General features: G+C 58.0%; 7 protein-coding genes across 7 annotated transcripts; 4 read left to right on the top strand and 3 right to left on the bottom strand.

Moving 5' to 3' along the window:
- Window positions 1–135: 135 nt before the first annotated feature.
- BJ171DRAFT_596152 (uncharacterized protein) lies at window positions 136–1,813 on the bottom strand (the record flags this gene model as incomplete). The annotated part of the gene is made up of 4 exons (XM_053114656.1): window positions 136–1,064; window positions 1,231–1,328; window positions 1,444–1,510; window positions 1,615–1,813. The coding sequence occupies 4 exons, from the start codon at window positions 1,811–1,813 to the stop codon at window positions 136–138; spliced, it is 1,293 nt and encodes a 430-aa protein (XP_052970455.1).
- A 1,629-nt stretch (window positions 1,814–3,442) lies between these two features.
- BJ171DRAFT_596151 (uncharacterized protein) lies at window positions 3,443–5,134 on the top strand (the record flags this gene model as incomplete). The annotated part of the gene is made up of 4 exons (XM_053114655.1): window positions 3,443–3,482; window positions 3,620–3,686; window positions 3,826–3,923; window positions 4,072–5,134. 4 exons carry the CDS (start codon window positions 3,443–3,445, stop codon window positions 5,004–5,006), a joined length of 1,140 nt encoding a protein of 379 aa, XP_052970454.1. The 3' UTR covers window positions 5,007–5,134.
- Window positions 5,135–7,104: 1,970 nt separating this feature from the next.
- Window positions 7,105–8,263, top strand: BJ171DRAFT_634310 (phosphoesterase family-domain-containing protein; the record flags this gene model as incomplete). The annotated part of the gene is made up of 1 exon (XM_053115674.1): window positions 7,105–8,263. One exon carries the CDS (start codon window positions 7,105–7,107, stop codon window positions 8,149–8,151), a length of 1,047 nt encoding a protein of 348 aa, XP_052970453.1. The 3' UTR covers window positions 8,152–8,263.
- Window positions 8,264–9,016: 753 nt separating this feature from the next.
- Window positions 9,017–11,853, bottom strand: BJ171DRAFT_491140 (wax ester synthase-like acyl-CoA acyltransferase domain-containing protein). Its single transcript, XM_053109704.1, has 5 exons — window positions 11,560–11,853; window positions 11,121–11,318; window positions 10,784–10,930; window positions 9,826–10,538; window positions 9,017–9,609 (listed from the first exon to the last, which is right to left on the bottom strand). Exons 1-5 carry the CDS (start codon window positions 11,632–11,634, stop codon window positions 9,261–9,263), a joined length of 1,482 nt encoding a protein of 493 aa, XP_052970452.1. The 5' UTR covers window positions 11,635–11,853; the 3' UTR covers window positions 9,017–9,260.
- An 887-nt stretch (window positions 11,854–12,740) lies between these two features.
- On the top strand, window positions 12,741–14,428 carry BJ171DRAFT_438706 (uncharacterized protein). Its single transcript, XM_053108006.1, has 2 exons — window positions 12,741–13,433; window positions 13,776–14,428. Exons 1-2 carry the CDS (start codon window positions 12,924–12,926, stop codon window positions 14,238–14,240), a joined length of 975 nt encoding a protein of 324 aa, XP_052970451.1. The 5' UTR covers window positions 12,741–12,923; the 3' UTR covers window positions 14,241–14,428.
- Window positions 14,429–16,360: 1,932 nt separating this feature from the next.
- BJ171DRAFT_578170 (velvet factor) lies at window positions 16,361–18,576 on the top strand (the record flags this gene model as incomplete). The annotated part of the gene is made up of 6 exons (XM_053113863.1): window positions 16,361–16,438; window positions 16,611–16,747; window positions 17,122–17,189; window positions 17,493–17,817; window positions 18,140–18,231; window positions 18,455–18,576. 6 exons carry the CDS (start codon window positions 16,361–16,363, stop codon window positions 18,574–18,576), a joined length of 822 nt encoding a protein of 273 aa, XP_052970450.1.
- A 967-nt stretch (window positions 18,577–19,543) lies between these two features.
- On the bottom strand, window positions 19,544–22,040 carry BJ171DRAFT_491120 (S-adenosyl-L-methionine-dependent methyltransferase). Its single transcript, XM_053109703.1, has 4 exons — window positions 21,470–22,040; window positions 21,080–21,242; window positions 20,515–20,877; window positions 19,544–20,258 (listed from the first exon to the last, which is right to left on the bottom strand). Exons 1-4 carry the CDS (start codon window positions 21,874–21,876, stop codon window positions 19,614–19,616), a joined length of 1,578 nt encoding a protein of 525 aa, XP_052970449.1. The 5' UTR covers window positions 21,877–22,040; the 3' UTR covers window positions 19,544–19,613.
- Window positions 22,041–22,146: the final 106 nt, after the last annotated feature.

Genomic DNA, 22,146 nt, shown 5'->3' with positions numbered 1-22,146 from the left:
GAATGAGCCTTTGGGCATACTCAAAGGTTCCGCCATCTCACTGGTCGCATCGGGAGTATCGCCGTGATCATCACGAGGCCGCTCACTTCGATAGAATTGTATTCAAACTGGATGCGCCTTGGGGCCCTTGATTCCTCACATGGCCAAGCCAAGCGCAAGGATAAGAGTGGCGGATGCAAGAAGAGGAAGAGTGGCATACACCGATGTGGCCAAGGCACCGGACATGAGGTTTGATCCGGCTGTGGTTGGGGACGCCGCATTGGTGCTGGTCAAGGTTGAGGTGCCGGTGCGGGATGCAGATACCGAGGCGGTCGTGGTGGTGGCATTTTGCAGGCCGCTGATGCCCGATCGGTACCAGGGCTTGTTCACACAGGTACCGACGGGCTCGATGTTGAGCTTGATCTCGGATCGATGCTGCTGAACATACTCGAGGATGCCAAGAACCACACCACTGGTGAAGGGGTCAATGTCGTGGCTGAGTGAGACGAAGCTGACTGACGAGTTTGGGAACCAAGTCGACGTCGCCTGATTGATCAGCTTGGTCGCAAGCGCAGCGCTAGTCGAGGACTGGTCGGCGGCCGTGTCGTCCTCGATCCAGATCGTGATCGTGTAGCCGAGGGCATTGAGGACGGCGCGCACTCGATCGTCGATGTCGCCATAGGGAGGGCGGAAAAAGTTGGGAACCTGGCCAGTGGCGTTGTAGATGATGGCCTCCGTGTACTTGATCTCGGCCACGATCTGCTCGTTGGTGCAGGCAGTCAGAGGGTGGTGTGTCCAGGTGTGCACGCCGATCTGCTGGCCGTCGTTGTATTCATCGAGAATGATCTGGGGGTTCTGGATGGCGTTCGATCCGACAATGAAGAAGGTTCCCTTGACGTGCATGGCATCGAGCTGGGTGTGGATGGCAATCGAGTCATTGTGAGAGACAGGATCGATCGTGGGCCCGTCGTCAAAGGCGAGACCCCAGGTTCCCGGCTGAGGGCAAGTGTAGACATCAGCCTCGTAGCCGTTCCCCGGGGCCGAGCGAACACAGAGGTTGTAGGGCCAATAGCAGTAGGCCGTGGCTATCAAGTAAAAGTTGCGTGGGCAGTAATGGAGATGATAGAAATGGACAGGATGGAGAGATTCAGTCAGGCAATGCTGAGAACACGCCGACGATAGAGCCGGCCTTCACAACAACGTGGGCAGAATCGAGCCAACTTGTGCGGACGCAGAGGCCAGGACACTTACGATCCGACTTGTACTGAACCGTCGAGTCCTTGATGTAGGTCGACACAGGCAGATTCAGCAACGAGGCCGGGACGACAGACTCGACATATGCCAGGGCTCTGAAGCAACGAGCATCGACTGGGGATCAGAAAAAATCTGTGGCGGTGTGCGACACATGACGACAGCTGCAAAACAGATCGTGGGCGGCGGAGCCGGAGACCCAAAGTTGCTTACTCCTGCACGAGGGGATCTTTAAGGAGATCGCCCGTGATGAACTTGGACTGGTCGACCGACGGCCACGCTGTCGATGTCAAGCAACGATGGTTTACATCGGGAAGTGTCAAGAGGAGTGCCAGAGTCACCGCCGGCAGAATGCACAGAGCATATATGCTGGATACAACTTACTTGCAGGCATCGGAGGAGGGATCTGAAGGACAGGTTGGCCAGTCGAGACCGTGGCCGCGGCGCTTGAGGTGGCCGAGGGAGTCGAGGAGTCGGCGGCCATAATTTTGAAGCCGCCCAAGTTGATGTGGCTCAGGTCGAAACCGAGGCCATAAGCAGTTTGGACGGCGCCGAGCACACTGAAGATCAGGAGCGAACGCATGCTGGTGTTGGATACGGGAGACAGCCGGACGAGGAGTGAGACCGAGCGACCGAGCGAACAAACGAACAAACGAACGAACGAGCGAACGAACGAACGAACGAACATCGAGCGAACATCGAGCGTCTTTTATGACCTTGGGCTCTTCCGCTCGGACAAGCAATGGAGCCCAGCGATCGTCTCACGACGCGTGTCAGCACAGCCCGCCGCTTGCTCGGCCAAAGCGCTGTGTCAGCCCGACGCCACACAGATTGCCTTGTGAAGGGCCTGTTCCGTGTGTGGGGCACTGCCGAATCGGATTGTTCGAAGCGCGCTTCGGCCATGGGCTTTCCCCAGCGGCTCTGCCCCAGGAAGCAAAACACCAAACATATCCGGATCCGCTCCGAAGCTACCTGTTCCAAACGAGCTGCCTCGCTGGTCTCCCAGCGATGTTTGCGCTCTGGCATCAGCGATATCCGCAGGCAGATCCGACCAGGGCCTCGACAGCACTCGCTCGACGGCGATGCAGGCCTGTCGGGCTGGGGGAGTTGAACAGCGTTGCAGCAAACATAAGAGCCCGCCGCTGTGCTCCTCCACTGCCGCCGCTGATCCTTTCTCTTTGCCGAGGATGATGACTAACGAGGAAGAGGCGATGTCACTTCAGTTGATGATCGCAGAGTATCTGTTGAGCATTTGGAAACAAAGCTCAACAAAATGAATCGCGCTGTGGCCACTCACCCGCCCAGAGACCCCACCCTGGTTGGTCGCTGTGGACGCCGCGCTCAAAGATGAGGGCGATGGTCCCGAGTCCTTGCTTGCCGGCGTCGATGGGGCTGTGGACGAACATTCGACCGAGGTCAACACCAGGGCCGACCTCGTCTCCGCCGTACCAAGGGCTCGACAAGTGTCCGATGCCGTGCAGCACCGCCGCCTGCCCTCGTTCGCTGCTCGGGATCATGTCCGCGGGCGGTCTGTCGCTGCGGAACCTTCCACTTGGGCCTCGGCTTCTGTGTTTGGGGTCTCGTTGATGCTGATCCCTGCGGCCAATCGCATAATGGCTTTGGCCCATGGCCTCGACCCTTGTCCGCCGGGGCCATCAGCCAACGCCAAGGCTGTTCGGCTGTCTGACAATCTCTCGTTCATCTCCTGGACCCCTCCGCCACCCCCGAGGCTCAACGCGGCGCTTCGATTGTGGCTCAGTTGACGACAATGGGCCTCGGGCGACATTGCCGCAGTCCGAGCCTGTGAGACACTTGCGGACTCGTCCTGCTTCGTGCGCCGAGTCCCGTCCAGGAGGCGGAATGTTCTGTGGGGCGTGTTCTTGTTTTTTCCCACAAAGCCTCGAACGAGTCGGCCCGGCCAGACGCCCTGAGCGGCTTCGGGAACTCCAACACCCGACGGCTCTGCACATAAATGCCCGCTTGGGTCGGGTCGAGAAAAAGTCTGGCCCAAGCTCCCAGGATTCGTCTGCTTTCGTATTCCACTCGTAATCCAACCGCAGTGTCGGCCACGATGCAACCTCGCTCGCCAAAGACGTTTTTCCTTGCCGCTCTGGCTTTTGCTTGGCGCTCGAACGCAGCTCCCGCTGGACATGCGATCGCGAACGCCAAGGTCTCAGCGGGCAGTCCGATGGCCTTGAGCCTCGCTGCCGCAATGGCACCTTCGCTGCAGATTCCTCCCCCCATGCCAGCAGGTAGTTGTTTGCCCTCGACTCGTTTCGAAAACTCGGCTTGCTTGATCGCTACCAAGGATGCACAGTCACCGACATCACGGCATAACTAACCCACCCGAACCCCGTCCTCGTGCGATATGGTCGACGGGACTTTACAGCCTGGCCTCCCATCGACCAACAACACTTCATCCCGGACTCGTTCTTGCAGGACCCACTTGTCCAAGAGTAAGTCGGATAGCTGAGGCAGATAGTGCTCGTGACTTGAAACATCCCGACTATAGTGATGGCATGATTGAATATGGGCCTGGTGTGTGTCGAGTTCCCCATGCCTGACTGTGCAGTGTCTTGTGATCTGGATCTCCAGCGCCTGGGCCTATGTGCAATCGGTTGTGCCGGCCAATGTCCTCAACATCGCCGTGTCCACATACATCAATGGGCCCACGGTAACCTACAACTCTGATCGTGAGTGCTTTCCATACGCTCCTCCGGATCATCGATCCTACACCTGTCAATGGCTCACCCAAATGGAGCAGTCTTGAGTTGGTGAACCCTGTGGGCAATCCTGCCGAGGAATGATACTCATCTCCTCCCTATTCTGGTCCGCTCGCAGCCGTTGCCAATTGCTACTGGCCCTACAACCTGTGCATGCGCACTACTGCCACCCAGTACTACCAACCCGATGTCTTCCAGTGCCCCCAACAGAGTACCTGGGGCCTTGCCTTTGATGACGGGCCCACCAATGATACTCTCAATCACTACGACTCCATTGCCATCCGCCAACAACTCGACAAGATGAAGATCAAGGCCACCTTCTTCATCGTCGGCACCAACCTCATCATGAGACCCAATATCGTCCTCGATGAGTACAACGACGGCCACCAGATCGGCGTTCACACCTGGACACACCACCCTCTGACTGCCTGCACCAACGAGCAGATCGTGGCCGAGATCAAGTACACGGAAGCCCTGATCTACAACACCACCGGCCAGGTTCCCAACTTTTTCCGCCCTCCCTATGGCGACATCGACGATCGAGTGCGCGCCGTCCTCAACGCCCTCGGCTACACGATCACCGTCTGGAGCAAAGACGATTTTGCTGCCGATCAATCCTCAACCTCATCCACAATCGAGCAGGGTCTCGTTCAGAACGTGACAACCGAATGGTTTGCCCCCAACCAGCCTGGCTTTGTCTCCCTCAGCCATGACATCACCCCATTCACTAGCCACGTCGTTCTCGACTACCTCACGTATGTCGACCAGAACCGCGCCAATATTCATCTCACCATCGAGCCTGTGGGTACATGTGTGAACAAGCCCTGGTACCGCAGCGGCACCAACGCTCCAGGCGGCTCTCCAAGCGGCTCTCCCAACACCAGCCCCTCAGGCAGTGCACCTGGCAGCAGCGCTTCGGCCAGCAGCAGCCCCTCTGCTGGATCTGGCAACTTGAACAGATCCAGTGCCGTCCGAGTAGGAGGATCCGTCGCTCAACTTTTTATGACTGCCGTCGGCAGCGCCCTTGCTGGCCTGATTATTGCTATGTTCTAACAAGGGTTGACTTTCAAATTGCGGTGGGGCGGGGGGAGGCTCGAAGAGCAGGTAAAAGTGCGTATGTCCTCATAATGGCCAAGCAAACACGATTCGGGCGAGATCGAGCACCATTTGGGAGACTTTTCCTACGGCTTGCTTCGTTGGATGTTGCTTAGAGCCTCGATTCTGTTGACCCGGATCTACCGCAAGCCGACTGCCACACTCTGCTACCTCGCTTGATCCTATTGGGCTTCAAAAAGTCCGAACCTGGCTGATGGAGGTGCTTATGATAGCCATATTCATGACGGGTTTGCACGAAGGGGAGATCTCACCGGTCGAGGCTTCTCGGGCTGGACTCGGGATGGTGTTGTGGCTCTGCCCGTAGCGAATGGATGCATGGGAGTTGGCAAGCCAGCCCGAGCCGCGACCATCCCCGAAACCTTGGCTGGTGCTGATTGTGTGCGGGCAGTCTCCGGCACAGAGCGGTATGATTGGCAGCGACAACCTTCGGCTCGTCGAACATGAGCATTCCCGATCGCATCGATCGGCACAGCACCGAAAGGTTCTTCCTTCGCTCCCTTGCCTCCGCAGCTGCAATCCACCGATCCCGTCGATTCTGTCGGCTCAGGCCGCCCCGCCAGCGCTGTTCTTCCCACGCGTGCCTCCCCTCTCTCCCCTCTCTCCTGCGCCTGCGCTCGATCCAGCGCGGGTGGACACAACCAAAACTTTCGGCGTGGATTCGATGAGCATGCACCGCTGCGCGAAACAGAAATCTGTGGCTGGTCGTGGCTGGTCATGACTGGGCGGATTGCGCGGGCTGGTCGTTGGGATGCATTGGTCGAGTGCGAGTGCGAGTGCAAGTGCAAGTGCAAGTGCAAAAGGCAGGGTCAATGTGGATGCGAATGCAGCTTGAGCAGCTTGTGCGTCCCGATCGCCCGATGTGCTGCTCTCCGTTGGCGAACTTTGGATGCACGACCTCGGGTTTGTCAAAGGCAGTCCGGCTGCGTGCTTTCGGAAGCGACCAGCTCGAGCACATGCTATTGGACAAATCCATCGGCCATTCCAGACGCAATCCTTCGCTGGCCGAGACGCATCCGAGAAAGCACGATGGGAGTACTTCCCCTGTACACACTCTCCACGCGCCGCACGACAGACCCCACAGGCCCGCCGGCCCCCTTAGCTGGCTGCCCAGAAGCTATTCGACACAGACTTGAAGGACATTCGACACAGATTGCTCCTTGGCGGTGTGCATGCTCCCCGCAAGGCTTCTTGCAAGGCTCCACAGCGCAACAGCCGCATTCTGGTCTCGCACACGCCGCCTCCCCCTTGCTCCAGAGCACACGCGCAGGCCAGGCCGACTCGGCATGCCGCCGCCAAACGCGCGGCGCTGCACCGGCCCGGTGGGAACTTTGTTGCCGAGCAGTTTTTCCCGCGCGCCGTGTCACAAACAGTGCCGCGAGGGGATGTGCGACTGGTCGGGCTGCGCTGGAGTGGGGCTGCGTGCTCGTGGACAGCGAGCGCACGTTCGCGGCCATCCAGCCCACGGGCCACTGGTCTGCCAGCCCCCGCTTGCGTCGCGGGGGCGACAAGGGCGCTGAGCCAGAGACATATGCTTGCCCTTGTTGGGGATGTATGCGTGCGCTCCGGGCTGGTGTCTGTTGGCTCTGTTCGCTCCGTTGGTTCTGTTCGCTCTGTTCGCTCAGCTGGCGCTGTTAGTTCTGTTCGCCCAGTCGGTTCTGCTGGTAGTCGCACTTGCACCCGCACTCGCACCCGCACTTCCCCTCTGTATCACCCCCTGCCCAATCACCGTCGCGCGCGCCCGTTCCCACGCGGCCCTTGGTCTTGAGGCCCCCCCGGCGCATGCATCCAGTCCTGGCCTTCCGGCTGGGGAATCATCCAAGCGCACGCGCTGCAACTGCAGACCACCCGCCTTCCCGCTTCTCGTCCTTTCAGTTGTCCCGAATGTTCGCGCCCGAACATGCAGAGCGTCCAAGCAGGAGGCGTTCGGGCTGCAGCGACCACGGTCGGGGCATAAATACGCCGCGTTGCCGCCTCTCCCTCTCCGTCCTCACCCACCAGCAATCTCCTCTCCTCGACTGCTCAAGGATCCGCAAAGATGCTTTTCAAGACCGTCGCCGCCACTGCTCTTGCTGCTGCTTCCCTCGCCGTCTCGGCCGTCGCTGCTCCCGCCAAGGGCAAGTACTTTGACAAGTTCATCTTTGTCATCCTTGAGAACAACGACTACCCCGATGTCATGAAGGACCCCTACTTCGCCTCCCTGGCTGCCCGCGGTCTCCTCATGACCAACTACCACGGCACCGTCCACCCCTCCCAGCCCAACTACTGGTCCACCGTTGGCCAGTCCACCTACCGTGATCTGATCGACCCCGCCACCAACACCATCATCAACGGTGACAACGGTGACGACTCCTTCAACATCACCGGCCGTACCAACATTGCCGATTCTCTCGAGAACGCTGGCTACACCTGGAAGATCTACTCCGAGAACTACCCCGGCAACTGCTTCACCGGCCACGGCGCCGGTGACGAGCTCTTCCCCAACGGCACCGTCAAGACCCCCAACCGCCTCTACCAGCGCAAGCACAACCCCTTCATCTCCTACATGCAGATCCAGACCAACGCCACCCGCTGCAAGAACCTGGTCTCTGAGACCGAGTGGGCTGCCGATCTCACCGCCGGTACCCTCCCCGACTACTCGTACTACGTTCCCAACCAGATGAACGATGCCCACGACAGCACCATCGCTTACGCCTCCAACTGGCTCCAGGGCTTCATTGAGCCCGTCCTCAACAACTCTGCCCTCAACGCCGTCCGCACTCTCATCCACATCGTCTACGACGAGGACGAGACCGCCTACAACCTGTACTACAGCACCAACCCCCCCGGCCAGCTCGCCAACTGCACTGACCTTGTCAACAACTGCCCCGGCGATGCCAACAACAACCGTGTCTACTCTCTCCTCCTCGGCTCTGCTGTTTCCTGCCAGGTCAACTCCACCGACAACACCCTCTTTGACCACAACTCCATCGTCTCCACCATCGAGGACAACTGGGGTCTCTCTCCCATGACCCCCTACCAGTCCTGGCCCCTCTTCCCCCTCAAGGACTGCTCTACTCCCTACAAGTGTGTCCCCAAGTACTAAATGGTACTCCTAGATAGATTCTTTCCTGCCCACCACATCCACCTACCACTTCCACTTTGAATCGCTCTTTGTTTGATACAGTATTGTAATCACTGTGCCATATTGTCTCTGCTCAAATTTTTGTCTCTTTGCAAAGAAGCGTCTGGAAATGAAAATAAATTTGCTACATTAGTGCTGTTCGAGCCACTTACTCGCATCTCTTTGGTCTCGCTGAGTGGGGCTCGCATAATCTCGGGTTCTGGGACAGGGGCGGACTCGCAATCGTAGCAGCAAACAACCCTCTGGGTACCATCGGCAAAGTGGATTGTCCCCTCGCGACCTTGTCTGCCTGTCCCATATGTGCACTCTAACTCCACGCCGATCCGTAGCTCGCGGTCCCCCTCCTGCCAACCCAGCAGCGCACGTTTGTGCCGTTGAGCTGCCGTGGAGAGTGGTTTTGATATCCATCGTGCCTTTCGACAGCAAGCCAGCAGCAACGTCTTCCGCTTCGTTGGCAACAGACCATCCCGGGGATTGCCGCTGGCTGCACGTTTGCAATGCGCGAGAGCATGCCTGTTTTGTACCATTCGGCGCATCCACATGCCCCACCCGATGGGAGAGACAAATGAGGGGGGTCCGACCCGGCGATCTGCAATCCTCGCCAGCCGCACAGTGCCCGCACGGCCTCGCTCCATGTCGACGCCTCTCTCATCCCATCCCGGCCGCTGTTTCCGCTGGATTGGCCATCGGACACCATGGTTCCCTGGCTGGTCGGTCTCCCCAAACGTGACATTTTGAATGACCAATCCCGTGCAGCACTCGATCTCCGTGGACCTCATGCTCTCCACCTCACGTCCTCGCAAGGTGGCATGCTCGCACATGAAGCGCCTGATTGTTAAAACGTGTCTGTAGTAGATGATCATGGATGGGTCGTGCTCGAGACAGCCATCCAAAGCGTGACCCAGCTGAAAAAAAAAAGGTCGGGTCGTGACGGTGCGGTGTGCAAAGCGGTGTGCTGGACGATAGGAACCTCAACATCCGCCAAGGTCGCCTCCTCCATCGCCAAACACGATGTGCCCCGGCAGCATCTTGTCAGCCGGTAGCATACTTCAGGTCAGCCAGACGAGACCTCACTGCTGCTTCTTGTCTTCAAGAGGTACATGGTTCTTCTGGGCCTCCAGCTCATCCTTGGCAAGGGTCAGGAGCTCCTCAAATGCCTTGGCATACTCCTGAACAATCACACGAGCCGAGCCGGGTGCGAAGAGGAGATCGTCGCTTTCGTCCTGGTCGAGGTCCATCAGGACCGAAATCACAATTTTGCCGTCGTATGAATAGATGGTGGTGCCCAGGGCGTTGGGTGCGGGCTGCGGGATGAGCCCGACGACATTCTCGACGGCGCTACTGCCCCAGTACAGCTGGCTGGCCGGCCCAGGAACGTTGGTAATCACGGCATGGACCTTGTAGGCTGTGAACTGGGTCCTACAGACAACCACAGCGGTCAGAGGGGATCACAGACATGTCAGCACAAGCAAGTGACAGAGGCACCTTTGTCCAGTGGATGCGTCGCTACCAACATCCAACCTTCCATCATCGGAATGACGCCACACAAGTGCGGCAGCCTCTGAAGCGACAGTCGAATGACCATCCGATCACCACAGCAGCTTCATCGACAGCCTCATCGCCAGTCAGCCTTACCACTTGGGCAGCAAATTGACCCAGTGCCAGAGGATCGGGATGAAGCCAAAGTACATGTGCGGCTCCATGGTTCCTTTCTGGGCCTTCATTCTCTTGGACACACTCTGCAGGTGTCGCACCCGTTCACCCTTCGAAACCAGGGGCAGGTTGAGCATGTAGCCAGACGTGCGGTTGCTGACACTCCAGTCGTCATGCCTTCTCATCGATGTCGGCACAAGCACCCAAAAGCTGGAGTCCTTCAGGGCATTCTGTGACTCAAGATAACGTTGGATGGCCACACCCATGCAGCTCATCAGAACGTCGTTGACGGTGCACCGGAACGTGTTCTTGATGAGCTTGACTTCAGTGAGGGAGATGGGCTCGGCCGACCAGGCGACTTGTTTGTTCGCTGTCATGCGGGATCGGCTGAAGGAGTGCTTGAATGAGGCTACAAGACGCAGGCCAACAAAGATGGCCATGAGGATGCCAAAGACCATGTAGGCCAACAAGATTGATGACCGCGAGAGCTTCTCGAGGGTCTTGCGCACATCGTGCTGCTTGGGTTTGTCCTTGGAGTCCAGGTGGCTCGGAGCCGGCTTGCTGGTGTTTGTCGCAGCCGAGCCGCTGTGTTGGTTGCCCTTGTACATCATTTCCGATACCTCCGTTTCGGGCGAGATCTCCGAGATGTACTTGAGCAGAGCCCGGACAAAGCCCTGGCCATCGGCGATGGCGTGCTGTTGCAATCGGATTGAATCGGATTGGGAAGTGAGCACGGCGAAGCGCTGTTGGATAAGACAAGACATGGGCAGACTGGCATGGACCAGGGACACTGGACATGGGCCGATCGGGCGACATAGCAAACCAGCAAAACACCCATGCCATCTTGAGAGCTGCCACCCAGTCCAGGTGTCCGCGTATCCATCTTGCAACCGCGGACTTGGGGCCCGATGCAACAGCTCCTCCAGCCACGAATACATACATGGACTTTGAACAGATACACCGTTTTGGCTCCGTCGAGGGCACCTCGGAAGTAAATGCACTCCCACAGAGGCTTGTTGAAGTCAAACTTTTTGGAAAAGTGCTCCGAGGCGAGATCTTGGATCTGCTCGAGGGTCCCAGGCGCAGGCTAGGATGCGACATGAGCATGCACGAAGCAGCGACAATCGATCAGCACACAGCGGCATTGGATCAGCACTCTGCGACCGAGTGACGATCACCGGACTATCCACAGCGGCGGCGAAAGGGTGGGCATGGGCCTTCCTTGGCGCAGTTCAGTCCGTCTCGGTCATGGTTCTGCACACAACCTGCCCACTTACCACATCGACGACGGTAAAGTGATTGTCGATCGAATAGTTCTCGTCCGCAACAAAGTAGGGCCGGTCAAAGATGTCGTTCTTGTTCCAGACAACTCGCTTCAGACACCGGCCCGTGATACGTGCAAATCCATCGATGTTGGACTTGAGTTCGCTGATGCTGACGAGCCGACTGAGGGTGTAGACCCCCGCAACGCTCATCTATGGTACGCAGAGAGTGCGGCTGTGTGAGTGCCAGGCGGGCAGCACCGAGCGGGTGGTACCAACCAACCAACCAACCAACCCGCTGCTGGATCGGCGAGGCGATATCCCATAGATCGGTCCAGGGTTCGCTGGTGCTCGTTGCTCGCCCATCGTCGGTCTGCCAAGTTCGTCGCTCGACCCTCATTGCGTCGGACTGCCTTTCTCTCCTCGTTGCTGCCGCATCCACAGGCGAACGCACCAGATGATAGTCATCCTCCAGCGCCAGGAAGAGGTTGTCAAAGGGCTCCAGATACTCTTTGGAGACAGACGCCATGGCTTGAGTGTGATTGAGAACGACGGTGGAAGGTAGATGGCGGAAGGCAGGAGCTCCGTGCGGCAGCCGCCTCAAAACCCAGGCAAACGCAGGGGACCAAAAGCACCGCCCACCGCCGCCCTGTGGAACGCCGACACGGCTTCCTTTTCGGGCCAAACAGCGTGGCAGTGGGGCTGCGCACACTGTCGGCTGTGTCTGTGCTCGGGCTCGTCGGAACAGCCACAACAAGCCGCTGTCCAGCCTCCGCGGTGACAACGCTGCCGAGAATCGGAGACAGGATGCAGCAGATTCGCTATTGCAACGGCCCTGGCTCGCCCAAGGCATGTGCAAGCGGGTGTTGTTGCCCGGCCTTGGCGCTCGCGGGATCGGCCAAGAGAAAAAAAAGGGCCTTCCTGGGCACAGGATGTCTTTCCGGCACATGCCATTTTCATATGCCGCTGCCCCGTGGTCGGGCAGATCCGCTTGTTGCCCCAGGCTGGCAAATCCAAATCCAGATCTCCCGCAAATCCACCGACGGCAGTCGTTGATATAGATGTCGGGGAAGGCAAGATACGAGCTGCTTGTTGGCACGCACGGGCTTGATGATAGCCGGCAGGCAACCCATTCATGAGCATCGCCCCCTGGTCCTCACCTCGATGTGGGCGTGTGTGCCGGTCCCATTGCTCGTTCGCTGTTCTCAGAGTCGATGGGCAGAGAACAAGTCGTCGGCACGGGCTCGACGGATCGTCTGGTTGGTGAGCTCAAGCAGTGCCGCATTTGACCTGAGTAGGGTGTCCTTGCAGTTGAGCGAAATCGGTGTGAACATTGCCGAAAGCGCCAACGCGTGTGGCAGTGTGCGTGGCAGTGCAGGAAGCAGCAACTCCAGCCATCAAACCGTCGGATCGAGCCAGGCCTGTGTGTGGCGCATGGTGTGGCTTGGACTTGCTTCGCCTCCAATTGCCAGGGGTTTGGCTTGCTTCGCCACAACCTGCCTCTCTGTCTCCTGTCCATCGCCATCATCCACTTGCCTCCCTTCAGTCTCCGTCAACATGACCAGCATCAACGAGCCTGCTTCAGCCACGGCATCATCAGCCACTCAGCAAACCCAAGCTGAAGCCAGAACAACCTCGATCCCCGATATCACCGAACTCTCACTCGAACACAACCCAGACATCTTCACCATCATCTGCTGCAATGACAGCTTCCAACTCGCCCTCGACCACAGCACCATCAAGGCCCTCCTCCGAGTGTGCAAACGAGCCCGCCCACTCCTGAGCTTCAAGCTGCCTTGTTTCAACACCTGGTGTCAGATGGCAGGACTGTGTCATCCAGATGGACAGATGCGGATTGGCCTCACACCCAGCGAGACGATTGCGCTCTCGCTACACTGCGAGAACCAATACACTGGCAGCCAGTCTTGGCTCGCTGCTCTGGCGGACCAAGGAAACGCATCCGCCTCCTATATCCTGGCCAGGGTCCTCCAAGTCAAACTTTTCGGCCCATCATCAACAAACAAGCCCAAGATGAGAGGAATCGCCAGGCGAATCATGCGCTATCTTAGGAAGGCTGCTGATGCCGGCCATCCAAAGGCAAAGTTCTACCTGGCCGGATGTTATCACGATGGAATCGTAACCAATAGAGACCACACCAAGGCTGTCGAGCTGTATTGCAATGTTGCAGATCGGGGAATGGCACAAGCCCAAGTTGCTCTCGGTCGATGCTATGAGTTAGGCGAGGGTGTCGATCAAGACATCAATGCAGCCATCGAGTGGTACTCCAAGGCTGAAGATCAAGGCAGCGAGGACGGCCGACTTCACATCGTGTTCCTCCGTGGATGGCGCTCATTCCTGGGCGATGGAGTCGAACAAAGCGACGCTGACGCCTTCCACCACTGGCAGGAAGTCAGCGACCTCTCGACCGATCCAATTCACAAGTCCATCGCCACCCACATGCTTGGTTGGATGCACTACCTTGGCCGAGGTACCGTGCGGGACGAACAGAAGGGTGTCAAGATCATCCGCAAGAACCGATCGAATGTGTTCAAGCTCAGAGAGGACGAGTGTCTGGCATCGTACACCTGGGGAACCAAGTCTGGCTCAACTACAGCACGCACTTTCTTCGAATTGTGCCAGCTGGGATCGGATCGTGACTGGCTCTGCAAGCATCTGACGGCTGTGTGTCTTGTCAATGGATTCGGAACCACCGAGGACCGGGTGAAGGCAGCTGGCATCTTTGAACAACTCGCCAACGATAGTCACAGCGACAGCCAGTTGTGGATCGGAGAGTGCTACCGTAGGGGTGGGGGAGTATCAGAGGACCACGAGAAGGCATTCGAGTGGTATAACAAGGCGGCGAGCCAAGGCAACTCGTATGGACATTGGATGGTCGGTACGTGCTACTACTTTGGACAAGGTGTCGCCCATGACGAAACCAAAGCACTTGAATGGTTCAGAAGATCGGCCGACCAGGACAATCGATACGGACAATATCATCTCGGCAACTGCTACAGGGATGGCTATGGTGTTGATGCAGACATCAACACCGCTGTTCTCTGGTACCGCAAGTCCGCCAATCAAGGTTGCGATTTGGCCATCGACAGACTCAAGTGGTTCGGCAAGTGGCCCTGATCCCGAGTCACTCGAGTTCCACTCCAAACCACCAAATCACAGCACTGTAAATGCAAGCAGCCAAGCAAACCACACCAACACCCATCCCACCCACCATGATACCAAATAGTGGACTTGCAAAGTGGTTACAATCAATCGATATTGACCCAGTGATGATGTATTTGACATCCAATACATCCAATACATCCAATACATCCAATATACAATAGTGCTGTCCCATAACAATCACCGATGTTGATCGATCGAGAGAGCCATCGAATGACTCGACAACAACAACTCGACCACAACAATCGATACTCGAAAGAGTCAGCACAACCAGACCATCCCTCGCCACATGGTACCGAAGAAAGCAGGCAGCAAGTCACCAGCCTTCCCCGACACCACGACCATCCTCCCTTGATCCGACACCAGGCAGCGTGGCAGCCTTGGCATGAGCCTGAATATTCATGAAGCGACGACCAAGCACCGGCGGCGCCGTGTCAGAACTTACGGCTCAAAACCAGGCCTGGCGTCCGCCTTGTCAGGAGAACGCTCGTTCGTCTGCAAATTGTTTTGGCTGGCCGGTGGTGTGGGTGCCTCGATGCTGTGGTGTTTCAGTCCTTGAACGTGTCAATCCCCACCCCATGGCGCAGCGATCCAGTGCTTGGATACAGCGTTTCCAAAATGAAATGGGACACTCCCCGTTTCTAACCAGGACAGTGTGTTTACTGTGACCTGAATACACCCACCCACTCATCGCATTCATGGCCAAGCAAGTATGTCCAAGGGAGACCGAAGTGGTGATTGCCTTTGGAAATGCCTCGTGGAAACAAGGGAAGGGATATGCATCCAGTCCCAGGAGACTCAGGTTCGCCAAATACTTTGAGTAGTTCCACCATCACCAGACCGATCTGTCTCCAAGATCCATGTGTGCTCGGTGAACGAGTTCAACACATCCCAGGTGTGCTCACATTGTCGGGAAGCCAAGCGACTCGAGAAGGTCGAGCATCTTGATATCGAGAAACCATGAAGCTGTGCAGAGGGTCGAATGCATCCACCACACTCACACATTGAGACATCAATGCCTCACGGAACATGATCTCGGTATGCCAGTCGATCATCGCCACAGGAGATCGACCGAGTGTATTCAAGACTGTGCTTCCCAAACCAACAAAAACAAAGAGATTGCCAACGAAGACAGGAGTGCAATGCCATGGCCTGCCCGCTGGGCCTACAGTCAGTCAGCGGGTTTCAGACATCTGAAGCCAGGAAGGAACTGTCCCGTTTCTTTCGGGATAGACTGTAGGCCCGTTGACGATTCGCTTGGTCCCCCCCTTCCACACAACTTCATTCTTCCTCTTCTCATTCGCACACGCCCCCTGTCCCTGTCCATGCCGCCCGTGCTTGGCTGTTCGACACGTTGCTGGGTCATTCCGTGTCCGGGTAAATTTCGGGAGGCCTATGACTCACCGGTGGCGCTGCAGTCCATCCGCCAAAGGAATCGCCCATTCCCGTTCCCTGGCCTGGGCGCAATGTTGCCGACATGCCGGCCTGCTCGCTGCCCTTTCGGCACATCCAGCGCCAGCTGCCCTTTTGGCGCATCCATCGCCAGCAGCGAGTCCATCTCACCCCGCATCGTCGCTGCAGTCCAGGCTGCAGTCCGTGCTGCGGACCCCAGCATCTCTGACCAAATGCAAGCGGGTCCACTTGTCGTCGGCGTTGCTGTGGGTTGTGGTGCTTGCCCCTCTCCTGTCCGCCTGGCTGCATCCTCTGCGGTTGCACACCCGCTCGACTCCTCATGTCCATCCACCAACACGAACCACTCCGAAAGCCGGGACCAGCTCGGGCAGCGTCGTTGGTTTGTCCGACACCCAGGGCTGCGCGGAGCACTCCTTTCCTGCCTCGCTTGTCTCCTAGAGCCGCTGCTGCCTGTCGCTGTTGGTTCGGGTGAAAGAATCCCCTCTGCTCCTCCTTCTCCTTCCCCTTTCCTCTCCCCCTTTGCAGCCGGGCTACACAGCAAAAAATAAGGGCAGGTCCGGCTCGCCATTGACTTTCCACGACCATCCGCAGCCGTCTCCAAAGCCTACACTTGGTCGTTGTTCCTCCATCCGTATGTCCCTTCAGCTTCGACCAGCACTGCCATGGTAATCACTGCTGCTGCTGCTGCCTCGCTGTCGGCTTGCGCTGTCGTCGTCTTGTCCTTTGTCTCGTTGCACCCTGTTTGTGCTTTGCTCTTCGGTCCCATTGTATCGGCCATCGGTTTGCAACTGTCTTGCTCTTACGCCCGTCCCGCTGGCGTCGAGACATACCTTGGCATCTCTGCGGGCTTCAACGGCTCCATCCCTCTTGTCGAACTGTCCAGGCTCCAAGCTAACCCTTCGCCGTCTCCAGTATTCTCTTGCGATCAAGGAGCAGCCGCGGCAGGTCAGGGCGTCCGGATACACCCTCTCGATTTCGGGGCGATCTGTCGATCCAGTTCCGGTGCTCCAGCTTTCATACCAAGATGCCAACGGGGATTTGATCACGGAGTAAGGATGCATCTGCTGCCGGAGCAACGGAGCAGCGGAGCAACGGAGCAAGGCATGCTGTTGCGCTAGTGTGTTGTGACGCTGCACTCTTGGTGCTGTGGCGGTCGGTTGCCGGTTGCTGGTTGTCGGTTGCCGGTGATGACAATGTCCTTCGAGGTGGCCAGCCATGGACCGATCAAGGCCAGCCAGGGGCCATATCCTTGTCAATCGGGGCTGGGTGTCAATGCCCGGTCGATTGACGCCGGTGTCAAGGGCAGAGCCACTCTGCAGTGATACGATTGCTCAAGGACATGAGGCGTCAGGGAACTGGGGGGGGGGTTCGGTGACAGCAACACTTACCAAGGTGTCAATCTGCGGCCTGCTGTCTGTCCTAGCGGTCAACATCCAAGACTGGTTGCCTCCACCAACTTTGTCGTCTACGCCAAGCTCTTCTCTGCAGATGGTACCCGGGCCCTGGAAACGGTCCACAGCGTCCGAGAATCGGCCCATCCATCCGCACTGACATTCATATCCTCGGCCACATCCACATCCACACCCACACCTACATCCACATCCACACCCACATCCGCATCTGCATCTGCATCTGCATCTACCCCATCGACGGTGCCTTACCGTCGCCGTGCAGAGGAGCCTGTTTCGTCGTCTCGATCGTCGCCCTCGATCGTCTTGGACCAAAACCGGGCCAGACAACTTGTCGACGGGATAGCAATATCCCGGTCTATCGTCCATGGCGGCCTCTCCACAGAGACGCCGATAGCATCTTCAAGAGTTCGATCGTCCTCGGATCCGTCTGCCGAGCGCTCGAATGACCGACGGGAGCAGCCGATAGCGTCGGGCCACGGCCTCATTGCTTCGCCTGGCCAAGGCTCAATTCTGATCGACGAGCTGGAGGAACCGGACTCAGGCTCCAGCAAGGGCCAAGCGAGCCCACTCTTCGGCACCCTGGTCTCGCCGAGCTACCTTGCCCGTGGGCTGGACAAGATCATGGGCGTGTTCTTCATCTTTGGGAATCTCTGTGTCCGCATCGAAGGATCGTTTCGGCTCAAGTTCACCTTGGTTGACCTAAAAGTGTACGTGGCTCGCACCGACATGGGCTGCACAGGGCGATGAGAGGCAGAGGGAGAGTAACAAGTGTGCAAGCATGAGAGGCGGATTCAAGCGAGCGAGGCAAGCTCGAAGCAGCGGGGCTGCCAGCTCGCAGATCCGTTCGGAGTCGACTTGCCGTCCTGCCACAAGCCAAGGCGGTCCGGGTCGACATGCCGAGCGGCTGCAGGTGCTCGTTTGCGCAAGTGAGCTGTCCATCAGGCAGCAGCGTCGCATGCCGGTGACGGCCCGCAAGGGTCGGCTCATGGAGCGCTGACGGATGTACTGACGCCTTCTGTTGTTCCGCAGTGCGGATGCAAACCCGAATCCCGTCGTACTGACGTCGGTAATGTCGGATGTGTTTGAGTCCTTCAGCTGGAGGAACTTTCCGGGGATGGCGAGTAAGTCGAACAAGTCCACCAGCTGGAGAGTCGAGGGATGGGCTCGGCAGATGGCCCAAGGCGGGAGTGAGGGCTGTTCCATGTTGCCAAACTCGAGTGCCGCCAAACTCGAATGTCGCTGACAGCGACCCTCCCTTCCCGTCCACGGGCCTCGTTCATACCTTGGCTGCCAATGCCGTGCTTCAATATTCGGACTGCAACTCCATCTGACGGTATCTGGCAGAGATCTCGCCGCTAACGAAGCACTTGCTGGATCAGGGAGTTGTCAAGATCGTCCGCAAAGCACAGCCGATGCGCGGCGGCAAAGGGCGAAAACAGTCCACCGAATCGCTCGACTCGAGCTGATAGCCACCTACCACAGCGATGGTCTAGATGAACTCGGTATTCGGCGACAGCAGGATTTGGCGTGCGCACGGGTTGGTTCCTCGCGGCATCGACCGACAATGCCCGACCGACGGATGTGCCGCTCTGCCGACAGCTGCATCCACGGGTCCAGGACGTTGTTGATATCTTCGCAGTTCCAAGACGCTGCTGGCATTGACACGGCCCGGGAAGCGACGGCTGTGACTCTTTCGGCAGCATCGTCGCTGTAAATACAAGGTTCGCACGCTGCCCTGGCCAACAGGATCCCGGGTGCTGTGGACGGAATCGGGAAGCTGTGGTGGGGGAGGGGATCATGACTTGGAATCAGAACCAGAATCGAGGGCCAGGCTCGGGCCTGGACGACAGCGGCCAGCCCGATCGGCTGTGATATTCACCGAGTCGAGTCAGGCTCGTGCGATCGCTTGGGTCTCAGGTGTCTGGGCGACCCAGGGATAGAGTGAAGCTCGCCGCACGATCGGGAGGATGTTGCAGGCTTTGTCGCTGGGGCTGCTTGCCAGAGGTTGGCCAGGGCAATGAGCTGTGGGATAGCGAATGCAAACAGCGGCACTCTGCCGGTCGGGCCTGATGGGGACAAGTTGCAGTCCCAGACGAGACGGGGGGATGCCAAAACGAGTCTGTCTTGCTGGTCTGAGCCGGGGACAGAAGATCGCAGCGGCGACGGCGGTGGTGGTGGCAGAACCGGCTGCTGGCTGTCCTTGTGGATGCCTCCGGGATGCACAGGCCTCATCGACTGCATCGACTGCATCAGCTGCATCGACTGCATCGACTGCATCAGCTGCATCGACTGCATCGACTGCATCGACTGGAAGCATGCGCGCCCGGGCCAATTCGGCATGGGAGTTGGACCCTGGACCAACAAAGCCGGCGGCCGCGCGGGATCCGGGGTTGGCCAGCACGCGACCCTTGTCCGTTGTTTCTTGAGAACGCCATCCGGTATTGTATTATAGAACTTCCCGACAGCACTCTATCCCTTCCTTCCCCCTCCTCTTTGCTCGCGCTCACGACACCAGGAATTTCATGTTCTTGTAGAACGTCAGCATCGGGTTCTCGCCTGACCGGGTCGTGGTCTCCTTCAAATTGCCGTTGATCTGCAGGAAGCGCTCCTGTGTGAGCACCTGTGCGGCCCTGGCTCGCCCGTTGGCCGTCCGGCTGCCGCATACGGCTTCGTACATGTCCCGTGCCAATTCAAAATTGGTCGGGAAGAAGATGTCGAACCAGCCTGGCTGGACGAGATACGTCGAGCACGGAATCATCAGCCCCTGGTACCGGGTTTGCACAACCGGCCCGTCGATGCCAGGGATCGCATCCGGCAGCTGGCTAAAATCCGACAGAACAACGTGGTGGTTTGGGAAATACTCGTGCAGTCGCTCAAACATCACCATGAGCATCGTCGGGATGAACTCGGGTTGGCTGAGATTGGGGGCAAACGGCAGCGCCAGCCGCAGCTGACGCCTCCACGAGGCTTGGAGCGCTGGTGTCTTGTACCCGGTCCGCTGGCGAATCTCGAGGTATCGCTGGATAAGCGGATCGTTGATGTGCTCGTAGACTTCCTGATAGTCGCCATCTTGGTCGATGAGCACGAGACCCTGAACGGCAGCGCCGGATTGGTTGTCGTACCGAACCATATCGTGGGCAAAGTTGTCCTGTGCGGTTGAAAGGGCAAGGTCGCAGTGCAGTGGTTATAGACAAGATTGGCAGCGACAAGCGAAAGGGCGAGCAAGGGAGAAATGTGGCGACTGCATTCGGCTGCGAGGGCGAGTGCAGCTCATCCTGTTGCCGCCACCGATATGTCGCCTCTGGACACTTGGCACCACATGGTACGGCTAAAGAACTGATCCGCGGCGCCGCATCCACAAGAGCCAATTCCGGTGCGACCATCAGCCGGGCGGATCCACTTACAATGACCTCCATAGCCACAACAAAGCAGTCGTCTGTGACCATCTCGTTCCACTCCAAGATCGACTTGTTGACGACGTTGATGTGGTCCCGATGAGTGCCGTGCGACCCACCGCGGCCGCGGCTGTTCTTTCGTCGAGTCTGCCCCTCGGCGAGCTTGGCGCTGATCTCGATGATGTTGTACTGCATGCGGCTGTAGATCTCGGGCTCGTTCTGTTGAACGTAGTCCAGGATGTTCATCATGAGGGTGCCATTGCCGGCACCGACTTCGTAGATGATCAGAGGCTTCGAGTCCCACTCCGAGTCACTTCGTTCGGCCTTGTATTGGGTCAAGATGTGCTGGGCAACGGCGTATCCATACCACGGCTAGAAGCAAAGGTGGTCGTTTTTCATCGATCGATATGGCCATGACAGAAGCAGCGGTGATTGAGCATGTGTGTGATGAGCATAACGCTACAGATGCGACTTTGCTGATCCTGCATGTGCGATCCTATCGTAAACTGCCACCCGCATGCAAAGCCACAGTCGCTGACGAACGCATAATCAAGAGAAACCGATCGGCACCTACCCGAAACAGCTCTGTGGGGGTATGCCAAACTTGCCGGGCAATGTCGTTGACGTCCGAGTACTCTCCCTCGATGTCTTTGTATAGATTGGCCAGATGGTTCATGACCTGATAGTTGTCTTTGAGCCGAGTGAATGGGATGTCCTCCGGAGGACTAAAGATGTATCTGTTCGTATGGAAAGTCGACGGAAGCCGGAGGGTGAGAACCACAGTAACCAATACCACGAGCACTGCGTCATCGGAGGGGACGATGCCGGCCATGAATGCGACCAGATCGTCACTCCAGTCACCCCAGCGATCTCACTGTTCGAGAGCCCAGAGAGAATCCCACCACATCCTATCCGATTCCACCACGCCCTATCCAATCTCATCGACGCAACAAGCGGCACCTACGCCTTCTTTGAAAAGTATCCGTATTTTGGATGGTACAGGGCATCGTTGATGAATTCGCGAACAAGCATCTTGGCACACTGCGGCGGCGTCGTTCGCTTGGCCGTATCCGCACTCGTCAGCCTTGTAAAGGTACTCGGATCAACAGCATCCGCGGCGGCGGGCAGCTCGGTTTGACCAGCGGAATCGGTCAGCATCTTGTCCATCTTGCGGCGCTTTTCCTGTTGGCTGCGGACGTGCATCATGTCCCAGTAGTTGCCGCGCAAAGGCGGTGACATATGGAGAGTCCGCTGTGGGATTGAGGTGGCGGGCAGTCGGCAAGACGGCCAGGGAAACCGCAGGCCGGCAGGGCCCCATGCCGATCTCGCCGAGCTGGATCGAAGCGCTATCATTGGCTTGGAGGGACGCATTGTGAGGACTGGAGCGATGGCTCTCAGGGGGAGGACTTCAGGATGGAAGGAATCTCAGGTGTCTTTGCCAAGCCACAGACAGACACACAGACGACCAAACCGGCGACCAAACCGGCGAGCAAGACGGAATCACAGACGGTCTGCGAACAGGATCCAGGAAGAACCGCAGTTGGATCAGGTTTGGCGCTGTTCTTGAGCGAGCCGCCCAAGGAATCGCGGCGGTCATGTGAGCGCCACTGGCCCTGCGCCACAGAGTCCAGCGAGACACAC

The sequence above is a fragment of the Polychytrium aggregatum genome (genome assembly GCF_025602895.1).
Source record: "Polychytrium aggregatum strain JEL109 chromosome Unknown BJ171scaffold_5, whole genome shotgun sequence".
Classification (NCBI taxonomy): Eukaryota; Fungi; Chytridiomycota; class Chytridiomycetes; order Polychytriales; genus Polychytrium; species Polychytrium aggregatum.
This window is presented reverse-complemented; position numbering and strand designations above follow the sequence as displayed.